This window comes from Mixophyes fleayi, chromosome 3, assembly GCF_038048845.1.
Source record: "Mixophyes fleayi isolate aMixFle1 chromosome 3, aMixFle1.hap1, whole genome shotgun sequence".
In the NCBI taxonomy this organism is placed as follows: Eukaryota; Metazoa; Chordata; class Amphibia; order Anura; family Limnodynastidae; genus Mixophyes; species Mixophyes fleayi.
The window spans coordinates 211,961,625-211,986,693 of record NC_134404.1 but is presented as its reverse complement, the minus strand read 5'-3'; the positions used below and the strand labels follow the sequence as shown (position 1 = coordinate 211,986,693).

At 39.7% G+C, this 25,069-nt stretch overlaps 1 protein-coding gene across 3 annotated transcripts in view; it reads right to left on the bottom strand.

Moving 5' to 3' along the window:
- Positions 1 to 25,069, bottom strand: part of AKAP7 (A-kinase anchoring protein 7) — a 148,402-nt gene that overhangs the window by 54,487 nt on the left and 68,846 nt on the right. Inside the window, exon 8 of one of the 3 annotated variants that reach the window (XM_075203080.1) lies at positions 18,443 to 18,512. The exons of the other annotated variants lie outside the window; for them this stretch is intronic. Within the exon in view, the coding sequence (XP_075059181.1) occupies positions 18,443 to 18,512 (70 nt within the window). The remainder of the gene's footprint in view (positions 1 to 18,442; positions 18,513 to 25,069) is intronic. 3 annotated transcript variants of the gene reach the window in all.

Below are 25,069 nucleotides of genomic sequence, written 5' to 3'. Positions count from 1 at the left end.
CCGTGGACCATTTATTTTTACTTTCTAGTTCCACAGTCTGTGCAGGCTGCTTTTTTTATATTTAACTACAAGTGGAGGGTGTAATATACACCCAAAGACGATGGCTACATTGCCAATAATCAAAGATGGAGGAGGTAGACAACCAGGTTTGTCTGTATAATTTGCAGACAAGTGTTTGAATTAAGGACGGCCTACCAGGGATTGAACTGTTTTCTTCATTATTTATTAGCTTTAGAATTACCTCACTTATCTAAGAAACTGGTGGAGCACTAAATTAGGTTATTTTAGACCCAAAAAATTGTTTTTTTTTCAAAAATAGCAAAACAAAACCAAAACCAAAACCAAAACACGCAAGGGCGGTTTTCCAAAACCAAAACACGAAGGTAATCCAGATCCAAAACCAAAACCAAAACCAAAACACGGGGGTCAGTGACCATCTCTAGTTTTTACTTTGAGAGTCACAGAATATATTCTTAGAGTGTATCTAATTTACCACATTCCATTTTCTTTCACATTGTGGTATAATATATACTGTGGTAATACACTATGTGGCGCCCTGTTCCCTTTATTTCCTTTTAGATATTCCAGATTCACCGTCTGTTACTCGGACCGGCTGTCTCCTGCAATTTGGACTGGGTGTTTACTATTTTTATATTTAAACAGTATTTCTATACAGTGACTTTCTATACAGAAATGGGTTAGGTGCCCCTTTGTTGGTATCTGTTGTTTGTACATATATATATATATATATATATATATATATATATATATATATATAATTTTATTGTGCTTGTTTGTTTTAGTTTGGAAATAAGCCCCGCTAGAGTATACTGTCCAAATTTTTGTAATTACAAAGGGTGTTTTCTCTTTGATGTCATTCCTTTGGGAAATATAGGTACAGTAGTTAAAAGCCCGTTACCATGACGGTAAAAAATAATATAAAGATAATATAACAGGGGCAGACCTGATTTTACCGAATTAGACTTTACACTTGTGGCATCATTGAATGAATAGTTTGTCAGATGGCTGCTCAGCCACAAAATGCTTAGCGTGGCAGAATTCACAAATACTGTTCATGTGACCACAGTTATGAGCAATAATATTTGTTTAATTAAAGTTACCGACATCAAAAATGGCGTGGCATCTTGTTCACCTACTTTGTAGGCGTTGACGTCATATTATCTCTGTCCTGTTAGCACTTTGACTGTTTTCTCTGTTACGGCAATTTGCTGAGGAGTCAGATTTGCATGGCAATGATGAACACGTGTTGTCTTTGGTCATAAGTCATAGTTTGTCACAGGCTTTATCCTGGTCCACCTCACCTTCATCACAAAAGAGTCATTTATTAACGTTGTACCCATTTTTTTGTGTGCATTTAAATGTGTGGAGCAGTGTTACATATATATATATTACATTATAGTCTTGTGCATTTTCAAGGTGCTCCAGGTGATTTGCACAAGAAGGGAATTGAACAGGGTGGGTAGAAGACAAAGTGTAATACATAATTTTCTGCTGATGCTTCATGTTGGACTGCACCAGCAACGCCACTTCGGCATGCAACAATATTGTGCATGGAGCCGACAGCAGGTGGGCCTGTGTGTTTTAAATGCCATGGCTGATTTTTAGTCCCAGTCCGCCCTGGTTGTGAGGCAGAAGTGCTAACCACTAAACCCCCATGCTGCCATATATATATTGTCTTTATTATATACAATACATGTGGCAAGTGTGTGTGTGTGCATGTGTGTGTTTGTGAAGCTTTATGCCTGTTCTAAGTTGGGGTAAAATGTAAGTTTTGCTGTAGTGGAAATGGCAGCGCTCCTAAAAATAAATTTGCCTCTTTAGCTAATTTCAATAATATTGCAAATATAGCATATATAAAATATATGCAAAAGGAAATTTTGATCCTGTACTGCTAAGCAAAATTAGGTATACTGGTGCTCCTACTCCATGCCTTTCAAAGAATGCCGTTATTCCGCCCAACATGAGGTCACACCATATGGGTCAACATGCCTAGCACTTCAGAAGCTCCTCCCATGAAAACACAATTGAACTAATTGTGGAGCATGTGGCACTTGAATCAAATTACATACCTCCCAACTTCCCAGCAGGTAGGATGTCCCTGCACAAAATTGGGGGTATACATCCGTAAATCTTATTTTAGGTATGTTGACACTAGAGATGCTCACTGACCCCCATGTTTTGGTTTTTGACCTTGATTACCGTCGTGTTTTGGTTTTGCCAAACCGCCATTACGTGTTTTGGTTTTGTTTTGCTATTTTGTTCAAAAATCAATGTTTTTTGTCATAAAAGAACCAAATTTAGTGCTCCACCTGTTTCTTGGATAAGTAATGTAGTTGTAAAGCTAATAAATTATCAAAAAAACAGTTTAATTCCTGGTAGGCCTTCAATAATTCGACACACAAACCAGATTGTCTTCCTCTCCATCTATGCATATTGGTAATGCAGCCATCGTCTTTGGATGTATATTACACCCTACACTTATAGTTAAATATGTAAAGAAATGGACAAAGGCAGTTTGGTTTCTGTCTCTATAGGCCCCCCTCCACTTGTCGAAAATACAAAAAAATGTAGCCGTTATAGACTGCACAATATTAATTGAAATGGAGAAAGCCAGTTTGGTTTCTGTTTCTCTAGGCCCCCCTCCACTTGTCGAAAATACAAAAAAATTCAGCCGTTATAGACTGTACAATATTAAGAGAAAAGGACAAAGCCAGTTTGGGGTCACTCTGTGTATGACACCCTACCCTTAAGGAGAAATTGCCCAAACAGCAGCCTTTCAAGACGGTACGTGATATGGAAATGCCCCAAGTCCCTTTCCTCTTAGGGGGTAGATTGCACCCTACACTTAAATAGAAAGTTTTAAAAAGATGTTATCGTCATCCTCTTCAGCTTCATCCTCACCCTCATCAGTGTGTCGACATCATCACAGACTATCAATTCATCGCCGCTTAAATCCGCCATTAGAGAACAGTGGGTGCTTGCATGTCTTGGATGGTGAAGGCCTTCCTCGTGGAAGATGTAGTTCATTTTTATAAACATCATTTTCTCCACATTTTTGGGAAGTAACCTTCTACGGCGATCACTGACTAAGTTCCCTGCTGTGCTGAACACTCGTTCAGAGTACACACTGGAGGGTGGGCAGCTTAAGTATTGCAAAGCAAGTTTGTACATGGGTTTCCAAATTGCCTGCTTTTCTTCCAAGTAAAGAAAGGGACTGTCTGACATTTCCATATCAATTACCTCTTGAAAATAATCCTCCACCATCCTTTGCTTTGAATCCATTTTAATAAGGCCAAAGCACTTGTAGTGCTAAATATTGTTTTAGATACTGCTGACAAATATGACTTTTGACAGCCAGAAAAATTACAGTAAAACATTGGGGAATATGGGACACCCCAAAAGCACTTGTAGTGGTAAAAATTGTATTTTTTACTGCTGACAAATATGACTTTTGACAGCCAGAAAAATTAATGCAAAAGAATGGGGAACACCCCAAAAGCACTTGGGAGTGCTAAATATTATTTTTTTAGACTGCTGACAAACAGGACTTTTGACAGCCAGAAATTTTAATGCAAAAGAATAGGGGACACCCCAAAAGCACTTGGAGTGCCAGAAACTGCATTAAAAAAACCCTCCTCTATCCTCCTCTTACTGCTGTAACAACTGGTATTAAGATTACAATGGTATTGCATACAAACAATAATGTTTCCAATCACTGGTCTGTCCCTGCGCTGATATAGCCAGTGTGACCTAACCCTGCTTTCTCCCTCTGTCAAATGGCGATGGATTGCTGTGGAGGCTGGTATTTATGCTTTTCAAATCTCGCGAGAACCGAGCTCAGAAATACGAATACGTCACAATGACGTTTTGCCTCGATTTCGATTCCGAATGGGCGGGAGAGTACCGAGCGTGCTCGGCTCGGTACTCGGATAGGCTAAATTCGGATGAATTCGGATCTCGGGGAACCGAGTTCGCCCATCTCTAGTTGACACACACATACATGTGTAACTGTGAATTATTATATATGCATAAGGAAGCAATTATCGAGAGCAATAAAAAATGTCCCTTTTAAAAATATATCATATATTGACATGTAAATCTGGTAGCAATGATGTAAAATCGAATTTGGTTAGTCAGAGAATCATTGTTGCCATCCATAATGCTGTTGCCATTAATTGTTGTTATTTCTTTAGTTTTAAGTGGCTTTATAAACAAATTAATATTTTAAATGCTTGACAAACTAGTCATGATAAAGTTCTCATTCTACAATACAGCAGTCTGCAGTTAAATAACGTATGTAGGTCTGATGCACTGTTAATCAGAAAATAATGCAATTAACACTACTTTGTTAAAAAAAAAGGGGGCTGGGTAAGTCATACTTTCGTTGTTATGTGGCATGGTATATTGAGTAATATTATCACTAATGACAGTAGTTATCACACCACATTTTATAAATCTCCCTTTCCTATTTTAGTCCACCCTGCCGCTGTCATATATTTAAATATCCATACTACAATGGTTTGTGACACATAAATAGAAATGTCTCTTTCACCAGTCTATGTGCAAAACTTACCATTGGGGCATAATCTGTGCAAAAACAAATTAATATTTGCCTAACACAGTGGTTCCCAAACTTTCTCAGCTCGAGGCACCCTTAGGGTCACCATAATTTTTCCAAGGCACCCCTAAGCAAAAATAATTACCGGGTAGTCCTGTTTTTTAAATAGTTGGGTCAAAATGACGTAAGATGTATTTAGACCCCTTCAACATCACATTGTGCCCCTTTATCATATCACTCTGTATTCCCTTCGCCATCTCACACTGTGTCCCCCTCTTCGCCATCTCACACCCTGTGTCCCCCTCTTTGCCATCTCACACCCTGTGTCCCCCTCTTTGCCATCTCACAACCTGTGTCCCCCTTTTCGCCATCTCACACTCTGTGTCCCTCTTCATCAGCTCACACTCTGACTCCCCTTTAGCATCTCTCTCTGTCCCCCCCCCTTCAGCATCTCTCACTGTCCCCCTCCTTCAGTGTCTCTCTGTCCCCCTTCTTCAGTGTCTCTGACCCCCCTTCAGCGTGTCTCTCTGTCCCCCTCCTTCAGCCTGTCTCTCTGTGTCCCCCTTCAGCCTGTCTCTGTGTCCCCCTTCAGCCTGTGTCTCTGTCCCCCCCTTCAGCGTGTCTCTCTGTGCCCCCTTCTGCGTGTCTCTCTGTGCCCCCTTCAGCCTGTCTCTCTGTGTCCCCCTTTAGCCTGTCTCTTTGTGTCCCCCTTCAGCCTGTCTCTTTGTGTCCCCCTTCAGCCTGTCTCTCTGTGTCCCCCTTCAGCCTGTCTCTATGTGTCCCCCTTCAGCCTGTCTCTTTGTGTCCCCCTTCAGTGTCTCTTTGTGCCCCCTTCAGCCTGTCTCTCTGTGCCCTTTTCAGCCTGTCTCTCTGTGTCCCCCTTCAGTGTCTCTCGGTATTCCCCTTCAGCCTGTCTTTCTGTGTCCCCGTCAGCCTGTCTCTTTGTGTCCCCCTTCAATGTCTCTTTGTGCCCCCTTCAGCCTGTCTCTCTGTGTCCCCCTTCACTTCCTTTACTTACCTTCTTTCCTGACGTCCTCTCTGCTGCTGCTCCTCACTGAGGCTGACGGACGTGATGACGTCACGCCCGGCAGTCAGTGAGGAGGAGGATCCGGCACTGGATGATGGGTAAGTTTTTTCTTTTTTTGCTATGGTGATCGCGGCACCCCAGGGAGCCGCGGCGCACACTTTGGGAACCGCCGGCCTAACATCTTCCTGTATGTTATGAAATGGTAAATGTGCATTAATGTACCAGGTACAATGACTATAGTAATTAAACAATGTGTAATATTCCAGGAAATTTTACTACTACTATTGAAATCACTGCCTAATATTTTAGTGCTCATATACAAGGTAACACAACTGCATTTAATCTACAGTGCTGTTAACTGGATCCATGCATGGAGATGATATTCTAGTACAGTGGTGGGCGACCTGCAGCCTCCAGCTATATGCTCTAGTCTGAGAACAGAAATGGAGCTGCTGGCTTGACCTCCTCAGACCAGGGTAGTTTTGGAGTACATCTGGGATCTGACAGGATGTGCGGGCATTTTATGGCAAGAAGAAGGTCTGAGTGGCAGGTGGGTTCTGGGTGCATTTTATGGCAAGTGAAGTCTAAGGACATGGGGACAAAATTGCCAATTGTATGTTTTGTATGTTGTAGTTCCTCATCATTGCCAATTGAATTGTCAGTGAGTTCTTGCAAACATTTGCTTGGAGGTCATGCTGACCTCCTATTTGTGGCATTAACAATTTCATAAAACATTAAATACTGCTGAATTCATTATCAGGATGTATAAATGAAACTATGCTAAATGTAAGAAAAAGTACTGTATGTTCAGTAATCAATGATGCAGTGATGGACTTTCCAGTGATTTTAGTATGTTTTTGGCAATACCGACACTTCACTGTGTGGAGGTGAAACGGTTAATCTAAGGCAAATTACCTGGTTTGTCTAAAAATAACTAAACGCCCCCAAAACACTATCTCACACTCACTATGTAACTACTTTATGACATCTACAAGATTTGTTTCAAAATCTGACACTCTAACAGTAAGTCTCCTATTACTGTTTCACTAATATAGAAATGTAAATTGTGATATATCTAAAAATATATCACAATTTAAACTTCTCCAAGTTTCCTGTATTCTATACTGTTATGGTCTACATACCTGATGTAGTATATTTCACTAATTTCTGTGAAGATCTTTAATAATAGATCTGCACCAAAAGATTCCAAAACGTACAGTATGGAAAAGATTGTTTTGAGGAATTATGTTTTCTTACATGGATATATAATGCCCTTCGAGTGACTTCATATGTGTCTTGGTAATACAAGCAGTTGGACAGGGCCATAAAAACCTCATCTTACATGCTGTCCTATGCTTGGGGTTGGGGGGATATCAACATTCCAAGTATGACACTGCCTGCTTTATGACAGGTATACAGGCACTAGCAGATTAGTAGGAGAGAACAAATGGCTAGGGTAGAGATCGCTATAGTCAGACTAACCCCTTCTTTACTTGCACAAAGTGAGTTCACAAAATACAACAAATCATATTTTGTTATTATTTCCTTAAACCCTGATTTGGTCATCATTACGACACCAGTTACTGCAAACAGCAAGGAATACAAGAAGGGAAGTAGTATTGCACTGTAATCTACGCACGTATCTAATACACGTTTGTCAGTAGAAATAATTATAAATATTTACCTTCGTTATTTGTAACAGATCTTTTAAGCTCAAAACATTTCTTCATTTGAAACAAGTTATGAGTTATAATCTAGTGCACGTTTATAAGTAGAAATAATTGTAAATATTTACCTTTGTTATTTGTAACAGATCTTTTAAGCTCAAAACATTTCTTCATTTGAAACAAGTTATGAGTAGCTAAAGACTGGAAAATTCTAATTGTATACAAATTTTTAATTTATAATATATTTTAAAAACCTAAGATTTTTCAGTAATCAAATTTACCATTGTTTTATATGTCACTGTTTTCATGGGTGATTTAGAATGTCCTTGGCTCCAATCCAAATATTGAAGTGCAAAAGCAGATCATCCTTTAAATAGCCACTTGTGTCATAAACATGCATGGGTAAAAATTATCTATGATATTTAGTTGAAATTTCTAAAAAAAAGTAGTGATAAAAGTATGTTTTGCTGCATGTTACTTTGTTTATGTTTTGCATTTTCATCCTTTCAGACAGATTAGGTAATTAGTGGAAAATATTATATTTTGCAATGGCCTCAGGTCCTTTTTCCCCTAAAGCAGGGTTGTCCAACCTGCGGCCCAGCACGCCTGTAAATGTGGCCCAGAAGGAGTTTTGGTTGTGGCAAGGGGGCAGCACTGTTAATGGAAAAAAAAAATCCTGCAAAAAAAAGAAAAGAAAATACTTACCTTGCGGTCACGCGGTCACATCAGCTGGTACTCCGCTCCCTCCCTTGTCTCCTCCTCCGTGCGGTGCTCGCAGTGCATGTCGGGCGTGATGTCATCACGCCCAATATCCATTGCGGAGCGCAGCACAGAGGAGTCACCGGCGCGAGAAGAACAATCAGCAGCACAGAATTGGAGAAAAGAAGAGAAGAGGACATGAGAACAAGCCGATTAAAAGGTAAGTTAAGGGGGATTTTTATTTATTATTTCAAGGGACGCTGACCAGTGAATAAAAGTCACCTGGTCCTGGAGCATCATGGACCTTATCTCCCTGCTACATACTTCTACTTGTAATACTAATGGGGCATTATATATTATTCTCTTTGGCCCATTATAAGTTGTTATCCCTTAACTAACATAGTGGTGTAATTAGCAAAACAGGTCACAATTTGGGGTCACAGTGATGTATATGTCAGGTACCGCAGGCCTGGTCAGGGCACCCTGATATACAATGCCTGGCATAAATGCACTTTATTGATATTGCATCGAAACAATACAAAAAGTGATTATAGTATAATAACTAGAGAGGATTTTTTGAACAGGGTGGTTGAAAGGTAAGTATAGGGGGATTTGAAAAAAAAGTGATATATATATATATATATATATATATATATATATCACTTTTTTCTCATATATATATATATATATATATATATAAGTTAACTATGTTTTCTATGGTTTTTTGGATGATCAGCTATCGTTATTGTTAGTGTATCTTATGTGCGGCCCAAACCAACTCGTCGTCTTCCAATGTGGCCCAGGAAAGCTAAAAGGTTGGACACCCCAGCCCTAAAGCTGCACTACCAGAAAGGAAACATTTTACCTAAAGTGTTCTTCCCCCAAACCGAAGCCCCAGGGGTTGCTACATGCAGATGTACTTCCAGGGGCTCTGCTAATTTATGTCTGTAACCATTTTTATATGGCAGCAGCGTGTGTTAAATCTGGTTACTGATTGAGAAGACATCGGCACCCTACGGCTGATATTCCTGCTACATAGGTTATTTAATAGCACTATACCAGTGCTAGGAATAAAGACCACCGAAACTACAGGGATAAAATGGAGAATTTAATGACAAAGAAGGCAAAATCAATGTCAGGCCAGGTTCAGCAACAGTAAGGCAGATGCATAAATATTCAGGAGAATAGTCCAAAGCCAAAAACAAAGTCAGTACAGGGATAAGTTAAAACACCAGAGTAACAATGCCCCCAAGAACGAAATCTCACAGGCACCTCACAGCATATGTCATAGACTTATATTGGTGCATAACAACTATTACTTTCTAACAAGCATGCCTGTCAGTTACTTGCAGTTGGTATGATTTACAGACAGTGAAAATACTTAATCAAACTTTATGTAATCTAATCAAGTTTTTCAATTTATATATGAATGTCCTTTTCCCCCAAATATCTTGTGTATATTATGAATAGCCTGTATGCTCATTTACTTATTGCAAGCTGCAGCATCACATTTGATAGAATTATGGAGCATTATAAAGACTTGCAGGGCCACACCCATTAAGGAACATAAATCCTGTTACCTGCAGTAATGCGCGTAAAATTACTGATCAGAAACAGACAAGTGCATGCAATTTGTCTTCGAACGCAAAGGACACTTCCGATAGCCTACGATTTCAAGGGCAGAACAAGGGAGGGAAGGGTCGTATGTACTTAGTCAATGTACAGTAAGAGCGTGCCAATGGGCGTGGCCTCATAATGTTGTGGGTGTGGTCAACATGGGCATGACTGTACTTCTTTAGACATGACATTTTGATGGAAATTCAATTGCCGGCAATGTGACACGCAGACATCGCACAGTGCACATTGCCGGCAATTACTGTAGAAATCTCCGCTCATTTTCCCTTGCACCCCATAGAGGTGCAAGGAAAAATGGGAGGAGATTGCTGTCAAATCTCCGCCGCAAAGTGTCTCACGGACATTCCCGGAGACACTTTGCGGCTAACTGAATTCCCCCATTATATATTAAAATGGTGTTACTCTCACCTACCTGTAATTGCAGCTTTCACAACCTGGTTCTGGATTCTTGCATGGATCCTGGAATGTTGGGAGCTGTTGGAAAATGTAAATATGGAAAAGCAAGCAATAAGTGAACACCCTCCACAGCCACAGCACGCCACCCCTCAACTACATCACGCATCACACCACCCCCTGCCACATCACCCATCACGCCACCCCCCAGATACACCACATCACGCCACCCCCAGACAAATCACGCCATCCCTCAGTTACAATACTCATCATGCCAACTCCGAAGCACGTTGTTTAATTTGAAGTGCAGAACCATCATTACTATTTGCTACAGAGAATTAGGTTATTGAATCAATGTATCCAGTCATACTATATTCGACATGATTACAACTTTGACTACAGAGACACATTTTCGGATTCATACTGGGTTTGACCCAGAAGTGGCTTAACTCGAAACTACAGTCCTTCTAAACAAGACTTATTCATTTTTATTTTTTATTTTGTCGTTATTTTTACGAGCTCCTTATTAATCTGTGCGAAGCAGTGGGATTATTGTAATCCATGTGTTACCTCAGTACTGAAGGTTTGTTTGTATATTAGGTCCACTAGACTTGAATGCTGGACGGCTATATATATATATGTTTTTATATATCTTTATTTTTGTATAGATTCCTTCAATTGCATTATTTGCAAATAAAATACTGTACCTTTTAGAATACCTATGTTTCCAATATTTTCGGTTCTTGACAAAGCCTCCAGTTATATTGATATAAGTACCAACTTCAGAGGTTTTTCGCAGCGCAACCTGTTTTGTTTGTTTGGATAGCAAATAACTCTGTTTTCTAGTTCTCTGTGAGAGATATGCACTTGATGAAAATGAAAAGCAATGCTCACAAGTCCTGGAAATAGATGTAATAAAAGGGAAGTCTGCAGAATTTTTAAAAAATCATATCCTATTCATAAAAAGATCATTATTACATTTTCTGCTGCATATATTGATATATAGTCATTTAAGTATCACATTCTCCCCTCCCTTCTCTTATTAGTTAGATCTATTTTTTCTTTACATTTTGCAACAATTATACTTATCTCTGAAATATAGCTAAGCCTTAGGGCTTGTTCCAGCCTATTCACTTTTCAAATAGGACAAATAAGAATAAATAACAATATTATAATATTTTATTAAAGAATCACACCCCATGTTTCATATGTTGACATGTACTACCAGTGCAATAGATTGTATTGGTAAATTGTACGAAAAGCACATGGGAAATGGTAAAAAAAAAGGCATGACAAAAGTGCATGTGAAGTATGTGTCCATAGTCATGCATTTTCTTCCATTCCAAACTAATATTTGTGAACGAACTGAAAAAAATGTGTGTAGCTCCTTTAAAAGCAGATATCTAAGAAACATTTATACTGTATAATGCAATGCTGCAAAACACATTTTTGCGGTGGATCTTGTTTTTAATTCTTCCCTTTCCACAGGGAGGCTGTTACACTTAAACATGCACTCCGTGTGTCTTCTTGATTTAACTATAAGTGTACAAACCAGGAATATTATGTCAGCTCTTGCACAGTAAGGATGAAATAAGGTTAATGCATAGTGTTGTCAGCACACAGCTTTTCCTACAGCATATTTTTCCTCATCTATTTCCTATTTACACATTTATAGGGTTGAAAAGCTACACAGTACAGGAAATATATATCTTTCTTTTGACACCTTGGAGGAAGCAAACATAAAGTAACAGTGAGTAATGAGAAGATTACTGTATCAAGGACACTGGAACAGCAGAGCTAAAGATATCTCAAGTATATTTAACTATATATTTTCTTCTTTCTACAGAATTTAACATCCTGAGAGCAAAAACACAGTAAACTATGAATCAATTTCCCTAATAATATAACTCCATATGGTGAGCATTGTATCCCAAACCCTCACAAATATGGAAAGTTACAATAAGTTGGTACAATAAACAAAGATGAACATTGACATGTCTGTGTGTGTATGTTAGGGAATTTAGACTGTAAGCTCCAATGGGGCAGGGACGGATGTGAATGAGTTCTCTGTACAGCACTACGGAATTAGTGGCGCTATATAAATAAATGAAGATGATGATGATGATTGACATGTAAACCAGGCTAAAGGTGAAAGATATTTTTGAATGCACTATAAAGATGGAGCAGTTTTTTTTCAACTTATTGTGTGACTAAAGTAGGGCTCTTCTAGTCCCTCTTTGTTTCACACCACATCATCCCTACATTTTTCAAGCATGTGCACTAAAGAGAGTTGCAGTACAAGTCTTGTTACAGGAAGCATGTAATATATATATGCGTGGTAAACTGCATGCAATGATGTGAGCATACCTTCCTCTTTGCAAAAGTGGCACAGTCCGCAATAGGAGATGCAGGGAACAAGTGGGTTTGTGGGGGCAAAGCTTGGCGAATCACATCCTTTGGCCCTGCCCACTAAACACACATCAGTTCTAGCCTACTATGGCAGGGGGTGGGGCCATAATGATGCGTGATTACATGTTATAAGCCAAGCCCCCACCATTTAATTAAGTGTGTCCAGGGAGGTTGCTCTGCTCTCCTGGACATTCCAGGAGAGTAGGCAGCTATGTCATATATTCCAGTCAGTAGATAGAGAGTACATCTGAGAAGGCTATTATACTCAAAATTATTTTAAGACAGATCAAAAGAATGATCTGCATAAAACTGCGTGTTTTACTTACATTCCTTCAAGTAATTAATACATTTTTTTGACAGAAGGCATATGATATGAATCTTTTGTCCGCAATAGACATTTTTTCCCTCAGGTCCCAGGTACATTTAAATAATAAAAATGTGCAGTGTATCGGTTTACAAATATATGCTACTTATGACATCAATAAAAAGTATTTTACAATGACAAATTATGCCATATCATTAATTTACAATTAAACATTAAATGTATTTTTTTCATCAACAAAATGGCTGAAAGCTAATATGCAGAATTTTAAAGCAAACGCATTTTTAGATTAAAAGATTGTTTTCCTTCTTTCTTTATACTACTCTCCTTATTATAAAGCTCAGAAACCAAGATTATTGTGTTCCTTAATTTATGCTGCATGTGTTCTACTGTTCTATACTTTTTAATATTCTGGTGTCATCATAAGGTATGGCTTGCATTGTGTGTACAGCAAGACTGCCAATGCAAGATCTGGTAATCCACTTATGGGGAGCAGTCAGCATTCCTCAGAGAAAGGAGTGAACATTTACAGAGCGATGTTTGAATGGTAGATAGAAGGCCCTATCAGCAGAAAACCGTCACTAAACTAGCCAATACTGATTCTTTTAACTGCCTGCTATTATCATGGGTACCTTTTTGAAGTTTGCTGGTAAGGTACGGGAATGGAAAAGCCTTAAGATCGGTATCTGTGACTCCATGATGGCAGCAGACAGAAGTTGGCCTCTGACTCATGGTCTAAAGATGACCAAAGTTGAGTATCATGTCATGTTTGACTTTTCTCCCCATCGAGCCACGTCCTGGCCATTGCTATGATGACTGGGACATCACATCTGCCTTCCCCGCCCTGGCCGTCACCAGGGCAACGGACGGGGAAGGTGGACCCCTGACCCTGTACTGCTCCTGACCATCTGCTCCTCTCTCGGCTACCGCCTCCTACCTTCATGCTGCAGTATTGCATATAAGCTTTCAATACGCTACATGTACTTGGGGGCATCCAAGTACATGTTTGCTCAACAGGCTCTACGGGAAAGGGCCGGCTGCTATAGGCGATAACCTTTGTCACCTATTCTGAAAGCTCATGTCAATGCTCATGTCAATAGTCGTGAGCCTTAACATTATAACCGGCCATAAAGAAATTAGAGGATCCTTCTGATGGACCTCAGTCAAACCAATCTCAGTCCAGCTCAAGTCCTAGCTGGTCAGATCCAGACCATTCCGCAAGTGGTTCAGGATTTCTCACTATGGTTGTCTGCTCAGGAGGACGCCTCAAAGGCTTTACAAGCCATCCTGATACTGGCGGTAGAGCCTAAGTTAAACTTACCGAACCAATTCTCTGGGAACAGAACTCTGATCCACAAATTAAGGGAGAACTGCAAGCTTTAATTTCGTCTAAGACCTCACTCTTCAAGCTCTGAACAACCAAGGGTTGGCATCGGCATCTCACTTCTTCAGGGTGACCCCCAGTCCGTAGCCTTCAGTCTGGTTCTGACGAGTTCTAATCTGCAGTCTGTGGATGCCCTGGGCCTCTATGATAATCCTGAACGGGTGGCCTCAGTTGAATCACATTTAAGGGCCATGGAGACAAGGCTGGCGAAGTGTATTGTGCCGAGTTTAGGCATTGGTCCGCTGATAGTGAGTGGAATAACCTAGCACTTCGGAGTCAATTTCGTCTTGGTATCTCTGATTAAAGACTTCTTTGTGTAATATCCCTCACCAACTATCTTTTAGAGCGCAGGATTAAAGAAAGCCGAGAAAGACGCATGCTCACATCCTGCTTTTCTCTAGTCTCTTATTCTGCACCACCTGATGTAGTTAGCGTATCGCCTCTCTCCAGAGAAAAGGCAACGCTCCTTGGGTCTCTGTCTGTACTGTAGCAACAGGGGTCACCTACTCAACTCTTGCTCTAACAAGGCGGAAAAGGACTAGGCTTAGGTATTAAGGAAGAGGTGCGCCTAGGTCTTCAAATAGTCTCTTCCAAGAATTCTATTTTGATTTCCTGCTCAGCTCGCCTATGGATCTCAATCCATCTCTGTTTCTGCCTTTCAAGACAGTGGTGCAGCAGGTAATTTCCTCAATATGAAGTTCACCCAAACCATGGGTATTCTCTCAGTTAAATTGAAATCAAGCATCACCGTCTGCAGTTTGGATGGTAACCCTTTGACTGGGGACAGAATCTTCACCAGGTCACCACCTGAACAGTTTTTGGTGGGTACCCTCCACTCCAAAACCCTTTCTTTTTACCTGATCTCATGACCATCTGTTCCTTTGATTCTGGGGCATCCCTGGATTCAGACCCATAACTCCCATATTGACTGGAGTAAGGGGGAGATTATACACTGGAGTGCCACCTTTTCTTCTACCTGTTTTGACCTTGCCCCTCTGTGTCTTACAGCCTTGTCTGGAACAGCTTCCATCTCCTTACCGGGATTTATGAGAAGTGTTCTAGAAGAAAAAGGCAGACTCTCTTCCACCTCAAGATTATGACTGTGCAATCAAGATCATTCCTGGTTCTAAGCTACCTAAAGGCCGGTTGTACGCACTTTTAATCCTGGAGACCAAGGTGATGGAGGAGCACATGGAGCAAAACCTTCAGAAAGGATTTATCAGACCCTTTAACTCGCCAGAAAAAAGGATGGGAGCCTGAGAATTACATTTTCGTGGTCTGAACAAAATTACGGTTAAAGACACAAATCTGCTACCTCTTATTTCAGTCCTTTATGATCAGCTTAAACAGGCCACAATCTTTTTCATGATCGATTTACAGGGAGCTTATAATTTTGTCCGGAAAAGAGAGGGAAATGAGTGGAAAAACCGCATTTAAGTTTCATTCGGGACGCTTCGAATATTTGGTCATTCTATCCGGTCTCTGTAACGCCCTGGCAGTTTTTCAAAGTCTAATTAATGATTTCTTACGAGAGTTACTAGGCAAAGTTTATCATGATTCTAATTAGCATTCTGTCATCATCAGCATGTCCGTGAGGTGCCCCTCAAACTTTGCCAACATTAACTTTATGCTATGGTCGAGAAGTGCGAGTTTGAGGTTACCCAAGTTACATTCCTGGGCTATGTCATCTCCCCTAGCAGGTTCTCTATGGTTCCCAGCCAGGTCCAGGTAATCCAAAATTGGGTGCTCCTTACTACCCTGAAAGCCATTCAGAGATTCCTGGGCTTTACAAACTGAAGGTTCATCCGTTCATTTTCTTTGCACCCATCACAGCTCTTAATTGTAAAGGAGCTGACACAGCGAATTTGTCGCCTGGGGTTGTGGCATCTTTCAAGGCTCTCAAGAATGACTTTATCTCTGCTCCCATCCTCAATCATCCAAATCCGGAACTCCCGTTTGTCTTTGAAGTCGATGCCTCAGATGCAGGGGTTGGTGCAATCCTTTCTGAAAAGAATCCTTGGAATAAAAGGCTGCATATCTCTCCTACAATTTTTCATCTGCAGAGGCTAACTATGATGTAGGCAATCATGAGTTATTGGCTATCAAATGGGCATTTCTAGGAGTTCTTGCTTATTATCTAGCTTTCAAATATGCTCCTAATATAATGATGGCAGCTAACAGCCTCCTACCACTGATGACTCTGAGGAACATACACACATAGAGGTGACTGCCAAACTTCAACTTCACATGGCTAGGGGCTTGGAGGTGATTAGAATTTATCAAACTTCATTAACCTTTAAGATAAAAGAAATTAAGATTAATGATAAGACAAACATTCTGAGTAATTAGGCTGGGTACACAGTGGAGCATTTTTGTCCAATAATCTGGCAAATCAGTCGACATACCACTGTTCGGTCGTAAGTCGGGTTAGTGTGTATAGTGACACAACGGTTGAAAGTCGTTCCAAAGTGTCGATTGCCAGCTCATTTGGTTGGTCGTACTGTTTAATATTTTCAGAGAAATCACCTAACGATTATGTAGTGTGTACGCACTAATGCTCACGATACCCATAGAGTTTACAGAGTCAGGCTTTTTTCAGCCGATGCTAGCAATGAATGTCCCGATGAATAAATGTAGAGAGTGCTGTAGAAGGAATAATTACTTTGTTCGTTCTGAGGCGAACTGAGACGAATTAACGAAGTTCGTTAGAACATGTGGATAGCTATAGCAAGGCATTTTAATTAGTGTGACAATATGACAAGAATGAATTAATGAATATTGTGCTGTCATTCTCTGAAGACTAGAGGATCAGATGAAGAGCACAGATATGAAGGTAGTGTCAGTGTGTATGCATGAATCGCCAGACTGATCGGACCATCAGTCATAGGTACAATCGTTTGAGATAACACGTCGGTCGGAAAATTCTTCAGTGTGTACCTAGCCTTAGTCTGGGGAAGTGTGGGTTTGTCAACAATGACTGTGTGAATAATCTGTTTTCCTGCTTTGCTGCACAATGTCAGCACCTGGTAGTTGTAGTACCACAATACCTATCTGACAGTGTAATTTAACTATATGTGAATGCAGCAGTACTTCCACTAAATATTATAACATTGGGTACATACAGGTGCACATTTGGAACAAACTGAATACATCAAGTACATTTGCCCCTTTTGACTGGGGCATTAACTGCAACATATATTTCTACAATAATAAAGTCTGTGATGAGGGGGCCAGGAATAAAACGTCATCCCCTATTAGTGTGAGGAAAGAACAATTTGTCTGCAGGATAAAGGACCTCTCGTTTCATCACAGACTGTAGATACAAAAACTATGTAAATGAGTTGTTGAGGTGGAAACCTATACTAGGCAGATGGAGTGCCGTGCCTAGCCCCTAACAGGCATGTACAAGGCTTATAATTGCAAGATAGGACCTTATTCAGAACAGGAAAACCATCTCCAATGTAGCAATCACAAGATCTGGCAGACACATTGTCACCAATGGACAGTCAACAAATAACAAATCATACATAAAAAAAAAAAATCATAGATACAAACAGAACAAGAACATACAGAGATGACAGAGAAGGTGACATGAACTGAGGGAAGATATGCTCCTGCTTGTGAGAGCTTACAATCCAGATAGAGATGGGATGTCATTGGTACTGCCTAGAGGGACTAAGATAAGGTGGTGTAAGTTATAATAGGATAAACTATAGTGAGATTTGAATTTTGAGAGAGCGCTTAAAAGATTGAAGGTTGGGGGGAGAGTTTTCTTAGGTGGGGTAGGGTTGTCAATATGTGGGGAGCAACACGGACAAAGTCTCGGAGGCCTTAGTGAGATGAAGGAGGCGCAGATCAAAGTGCAGATCTCAGAAGATATGTGGGATAGTATATTGTGAAGGAGTCAGAAATTTGTGAGAGAGAGGTGTTGGTGAGGAGTTTGAAGTTAACGGTGAGCTTGAATTAATTCTTGAATTCAGATTAAATGCCAAGGATGTGCATAGTAAAGCTAAGGGAGGAGACATGTATGACACCAAGAGAGAAGACAACTGTGACTGGGGAGAGCTTGATATTATTAACTGTGAGACTGGGTGGGGGAGGGGTGATGACAATAGGAGGAGAGAAGATAATGAGCGCTTTGGACATGCTGTGTGTTGGCACTTCCAAGTGGAATGGAGGCAGAGGCTATTGGACACATAAGATAATAGAGAAGTGAACCAGGAGAGAGCAGTGAAGGCAAAGGAAATTAATGTGTGCAGGAGAAGGGGGAGGCTAATTGTATCAAAAGCAGCAGTAATGCAGAGGCGGATGACTACAGGGAAATTACCCTTTAACTTTGGCAGCTGATGACTGGTCACTTTGGTGGTGGCAGTATCGGTGGAGCAGAAAGGCAGTGCCTGTGTGAAAGGGAGAGGGAGAGGACATATAGTGAGTTAGGGATGCTGTTCACAAGTCGCTAAAGTACTTTGGAAGTAAAAGGGAGGAGAGAAACATGATGAAAGTTAAAAAGAAAGGTAAGGCTGAGAGATGTTTTCTTGAAGATAGGTGAAATAAGTACGTTGAAGATGTGATAAATGATAAATATATATTGAAGGAAATCAATGATCGAGCAAGATTTTCTCTATTGGCACTCAGTGGTACAGGAGCACCTTTGGAAGCACTGCGTGTGTTTGGAGTGCCAAGATTGGGGTTTGAATCGCTGGAGACAATGCAAAGTGTCTGGAGCTGGTTCAGCTATGGCTGTGGTGAGTTTAATTTTATAAAAAGAGATTGCCAGGGCAAGACAGGATAATAACACATGTGGTACAAGTGAGGCTGAGAAGAATATCAGGTCAAAGGCAATTAATTAAGATTAATAGATATTTTTCTCTCAGTGGGAAATATTTTAGTAGGGGAATGGGTGTGTAAACTTTTGGCCTTTCTATCTAGAGACAATTTGCTCTTGAAACAGTTTTACAAGGCCCGGAGACCTCGTTACCGATTCTACATGACTTGCTACTCAATTATGGTAATGCATCATATTATAAATTAAACACATCCAAAACTGATGCTCTACCTATCAATGTGTCAAGCCCTCTCTTGACTCGTTTGAAGGCGTCCTTCCCATACTCTTAGAGAACCTCATCGATACCATATCTAGGGATACTGATTACACCTCACATAGATTCCCTGATTGAAGCAAATTATGTTCCGCTATTGTTACAGTTGGCCAATTTGGCGAGGTCATGGCAGTGTCATGAGGTCTCCTGGCTGGGCAGAGGTGGTGCAGTTAAAATGTCTTTGTTACACAAAATGATGTACCTGTTTCGCACACTTCCTTTCATTCTATCCAAATTTTATATAGATAAGCTATGCCCCATCCTTACCTCCTACGTGTGGAGGGGCAAGTCCCCAAAGCTATCATATAAAGCTATCTCATACAGTTATGACTCGTTCTAAAAAGCAGGGTGGTTTAGCCCTCCCTGACATAGTCAAATACCAGGAAGCGTCCATTCTGGCACAGCTCCGGGACTGGTCTTTCCCAGCCTTCCATAAACCATGGGTAGACATACTGAGAGATTTAGTTCACCTTACTGCTGGTGGATCTCCTGTGGATTCCTAAAACTTGGCGCCCATCACCTTCCGAACTCCCTAGGCTTACGAAAGATGCGCTGCAAGTGTGGGATAAGATTTTGAAGTCCGCAGGAATCATGACCCTTCCTACATCTAACCTTTCTATTCTCGGGCCTAGCGAAACTCATTCCAGATCTCAATCTTAACACATGGTTCGCTAAAGGTGTTACCACTATTAAAGCCTTATTTTTAGACCAAACTATTTTATATTTCTCGCAACTACAAGATCAGTTCCATACAGTAAATCAGGACTTTTACAAATACCTACAGGTCTGCCACTGGCTGACTTCTTTATGATCTCAACATCTTACCCTACAACAGCCTCCTCCACATCTTTATGCTAGACTAACGAAAGGGGCTAACAGGCCTGCCATATCATTTTGGTACACATTTCTCAATACTGAAAGTGAGCAGGCGAAGCTCTCCTCCCAACCTGCTTGGGAGAGAGATCTAGGCCTAGTTCTAGGGGAGGAATGAATGTCAAAATGTCTGAATCACTCTGAGATGTACTACAAACTACTTTATAGAATTTGTTTGACCCCTGATAGGCTTCACAAGATGTGTCCGGCACAGTTTAACGCTTGTTGGCAGAATTGTGGAGAGATAGGAGACATTATGCACACTTTCTGGAGATGCCCTGTTGCCAATAGACTGTGGTCCGCAGTGTATGCTATGGTATCCCAGGTTATTAAGACTCCTATTCCTTTTACTCCAGAAATTACACTTCTACAGCTCTTCCCATCACAGTTGTCCTATGGAGACCGATATGTATTAGGTCACATATTTATAGCAACCAGGGCGGTGATTGCCCAAGCATGGAGAAATCCTACCCTCCCCCTGTTGCCAAAGTAATTTCCAAAACTCAGCTAAGCTGTGTTATGGAAACATTAGGTGTCCCATATTCTTCCTCTGCTTCCTCTCCCCATATGATCTGGTTTGCATGGAATGATTATATATAACTAAGTACCCTATCCCTCAAGATACTGCAAACACTTTTACTGTACTCTCTTCAATAACTCCTTAACACAAGCAAGTGAGCTGTGGACGTGTTTATGGTGATTGGGTTTTCGAAATGTACAATATAAATTCCAGTGTATTATGTGTGTAATTCCAATTCCTCTCCCTTACCCTTCCTCCTCCCCCTTTTTCCCTTATTTTACTGTTTGTTTTCTTTTATACTATGTAAATTGAAAACTTCCATATAAACTAATATTGAAAAAAAAAAAAGTTTTACAAGAACCTACAAACTACAGTTAATTCACACTCCAATAGGATAAGCTTTGTGCTATCTCCCTTCCCTTACATTTGTGCAAAGAAGGCTATTGCTACTTTTAATTTAGATTCTACCGTTGTTTACAAATATCCATGTGGATATTTCCAACGTGGTCCAAAAATCTTATCTTTGGACCATGCTACAGATATCTGGCTTTGGTCCACAATAAATCAAATGTTTTTAGCTACTTGCAGCTATGCTAGTTTCTACCACAGGAAAGACCCTCCACAAATTTGTCAAAGTTATTGAAAAAAACTGATTATATGCCAATCACCTAATAGATATAAATCCCATGGTCCCTTTGTAAACAGAGTAGAACGCATGAAATAATTTCGGGTGTTGGGTGATTTTCTTCACAATCTCATGGCAGTGCTGGTACCCTTAAATCCCAAATATTACATTTTAGACCTGCTTTGAGAAAGAGGTATCTCCATTCATGACAAAAAGTAATATAACATTTCTAACTGTCCATAGACAATGCCTAGAAACGTAGCTCAAAGTTTGCAGAAGTTAGCTAGATACCCCAGTCACATTATCTCCACTTTCTAAAATGTGTCAAATAATACCCAAATATATATGTCATATTTATAAAATACAGGATGACAGGAACAGTACTGTTAAGCAAATGTATTCAGTGGGTGATACATTTGGTGGTGCATTTTCCACTCTGTACTCCCTTTTTATAAGGCAGCAGTATGTTAGCATGAATTTCTTTAGGCAAATGTAGGGATGCGTGTACAGCGGGGTGGACCCTATCACTAAAAAACGAACAAAATAAGGGCGCCGTAAGACTAAAGACATTTATTATATATATTCTCCAAAAAAAATTCAACAATTAAATACTGTAGAATTCTTCTACCATGCTCTGAATGTCATAGTTATTAAAATCATATAAATGAAACCAATTTTTAATACACAAGATATCAACAAGTGATATCAAATGTTAAACAACCCTTATACAATGTATATAGACATATATATCTACGTTTTTGACATGTAAACTTAATTGGCACTCTGCATATGTTTTTTTCATTTCATAAATTCTGACAATTTAAAATAAAGAAGAAAATATGCAAATGCTGAAAAGCCTGTAAATAGCTACACAATTACTGCAGTAAAATGTGAGCGTCACTTAGATCAATCATAGTGCTTAAACTCTGTAATTATATAACTATAGACTGGCTGCACATATTTCATTCACATTAGATCTAACTATCTGATTGGCACTTGTTTATTTTTCACGCAACAGCGATTTTTTAGGTAATTTAAATAAATGTTATCCACTTTTCCTCTCCAACTCCCTCATACAGCTGACCTTTGCAGCTGAATCCCAATATAGAACATCACACAGGGATTACCACATACCAGAAATAAAAATTCTTTCTCTAATCATGTAGCACATCATATAAGCTGATCATATCATGGCTATGAGCTATAAAACTTTCATGATGAAAGAATATAAAAGCTGAATTGGATAGTTCAATCAATATCTTCTTTTATCTTTGCTCCTTGAAATAGCAATTTGTTAGAGATTAATAAACAAACTACATAACTTCCTTAGACTGCAGGCTTCAAACTCAAATACATGTATTGCTACAATATATATCATTGATGATGATATTAAAGCAGAGCAACTCAGGGCCAGCTCTACCATTATTCTATGTTATGTGGTTGCCTAGGCAGATAATGGTTAGGGGCCACCTAAATACTGAATGAGTGACATAATGTCATGGAGAAACAGCCAGCACTATGATGTCACAGCCAAGCACCACACTCCCAGTCTGAGGATCCGAAGGCACTGTATTCACCTCCCATCTGCCAAGGTAAGAAGCAGCGGGGCTGAAGATGACACTTCTGTGGGGGCCAGATGTGGCCTGCTATGTCATTTATATGGCTTCTCGCTGCTCTGAAAGCATTCAAAGGCTATGTCAATCTTTCAACTATAGTTAACTACAGTAAGCAGCCCATTTTCATGACAAAAATAAGGGTAATAAAGGCATAAATGAGTGCTATACTTAAGAGGCAACACTGTATATACGTAAATAAGAAGACGTCATTTGAGTCTGTAACATGCCCTTGGATTATTTTTCAGTACTGTAGAAAACCCTATCTTATCTTCTATTTAAGATATTTTATTTCAATTGTCCATACTAAGTGAGGTTAACAAACACTGACTGTTTAAAATGGTTCTTATATCAAAGGCAAGCTACACACTACAGAAAATTTCCATTGATGCGATATCGTTAACGATTTTACCAACAACTGTAAAAAAAAAAGAAATCCCGAATAGCATGACAATTCATGTGTACACACTAAACACGTTTTACAATATTTGCCTTCAGATCTCCATACAGATCTATGAACACTGCCGGTTGTAAGTACATACACACTGCAGAATTGGAATGACATTGTTCCATCATCCAGCAAGATTTTTAGTCTGGATTAAAAATCAAATCAAATGATACAATGTGCTTTGGAGCGATAATCGCTCATCGTTGGAGCGTACACACTAATGAGATAGTGGGCCAGACGGTCGTTTATCTTGGGATTGGTCTGATAATCGGCTGAAAAACCTGTATTGTGTACCAAGTCTAAGGATTTACTTCTTCTGTGTGAAAGGGGAATTAACATAAAACAAAGGAAAATATAATAAATTAAACAAAAAAGACAGAATCATTCAATATAGAAGAGCTGAAAAAATCTAAAATCAAATTTAATTATTATGAGTTTGCAAATTTGAATCTGTGTGCTGTATGTACTAAATGTACATCAAGCCCTAATACTCCATGTTTTATACTGAGCAGGGCTTATCTCCATAGCTTCTGAGGTTATGGAGGACTTTGGTACAGGGAGGAGGAGAAGGGGCAGCTTAACAGACTGTGTGAGCATAATTAATATTACCATATGTACATATCATTGCCCCACCTTGACTCCTCCTCCTGCTACATCCAAAGATTTACAGCTGCACATAGCGGCCAATCAAATGTCGCAACGTAGGAAAGAGTGTGGATGTGCCCTGTTTTCCTTCATATTTACATTAACACATCAACCTGTATCTGAGAATACAGTAGAGTATATTGAGGTTCTACATTACATTGGAATATTACCTATTTTAAAAATTAATATATAAGTGGGTACACTCATGGGTAAGATGTACTTTGTTAAAATTGAAGTTGTTTGTTTGTAAAGTTAATAAGGTCCTTCGTTCCACAGCAACATTCTCGGCATTAAAGCACATATTAGTTCTAGTGCAGTTTTGTCTTAACATGCTTGGGAGTGCAACTGCACATGCAGACACTGCGCTTCATGAAAGAACTCCATTCTCGCACTACAACAGTCCAGGTCTATCAGATCGTCTGGCATATTATCTTTGCATTTGATTGTTATGGACAAACTACTGAACTACTGTATCTCAGACATACACGTACAATACCCAAAAGTTTAAATAAGGACTGCAAATGCATTTTTTGTGTGCATTCACACAAAAAATGCATGTCCAAAGCTAAATGATCTCCTTATTGAATATAAGCAAACCGTGCAATATGAAATATAGAAAATAAAAATTGCAGCAGTTAGGAGGAATCTGCGCTGAGAAAATTATTATGAAATGAAAATCATAGCTGGCATTGTTATTGACATCTCTATGATGACATCTCTTTAAAACATTATTTTTACAATATTTTATAGTAAAAAAAAAAATATTTGCTTATTCACGGTTAAGACCACCCGTTGTGTGCAAAATTAAGAAGTATGTCAACATACATGAGTATTGAGAAGTCATAAATTATTATCCTTTAAAAATCTGCACCACTACACCTCTTCTCTTGGGGAATTAATTCACTAATTCAGCCTCCAGTACAACACCCAAATCTACCTCTCTTTCCCTGACCTCTCACATTCTGTACTATTTTGTGTAATCAACTGTCTCTCTGCTATCTCCTGTAAGGAGTGATACTTACCTTGTCTGGGTACCCACACTGTCAGCACCTCCACTCGTGCTGGCTGTCAATCAATGTGAGAGGATTCCAACAACGAAGTGGTCATGTAACCGCAGGACAGGGAAGTCAA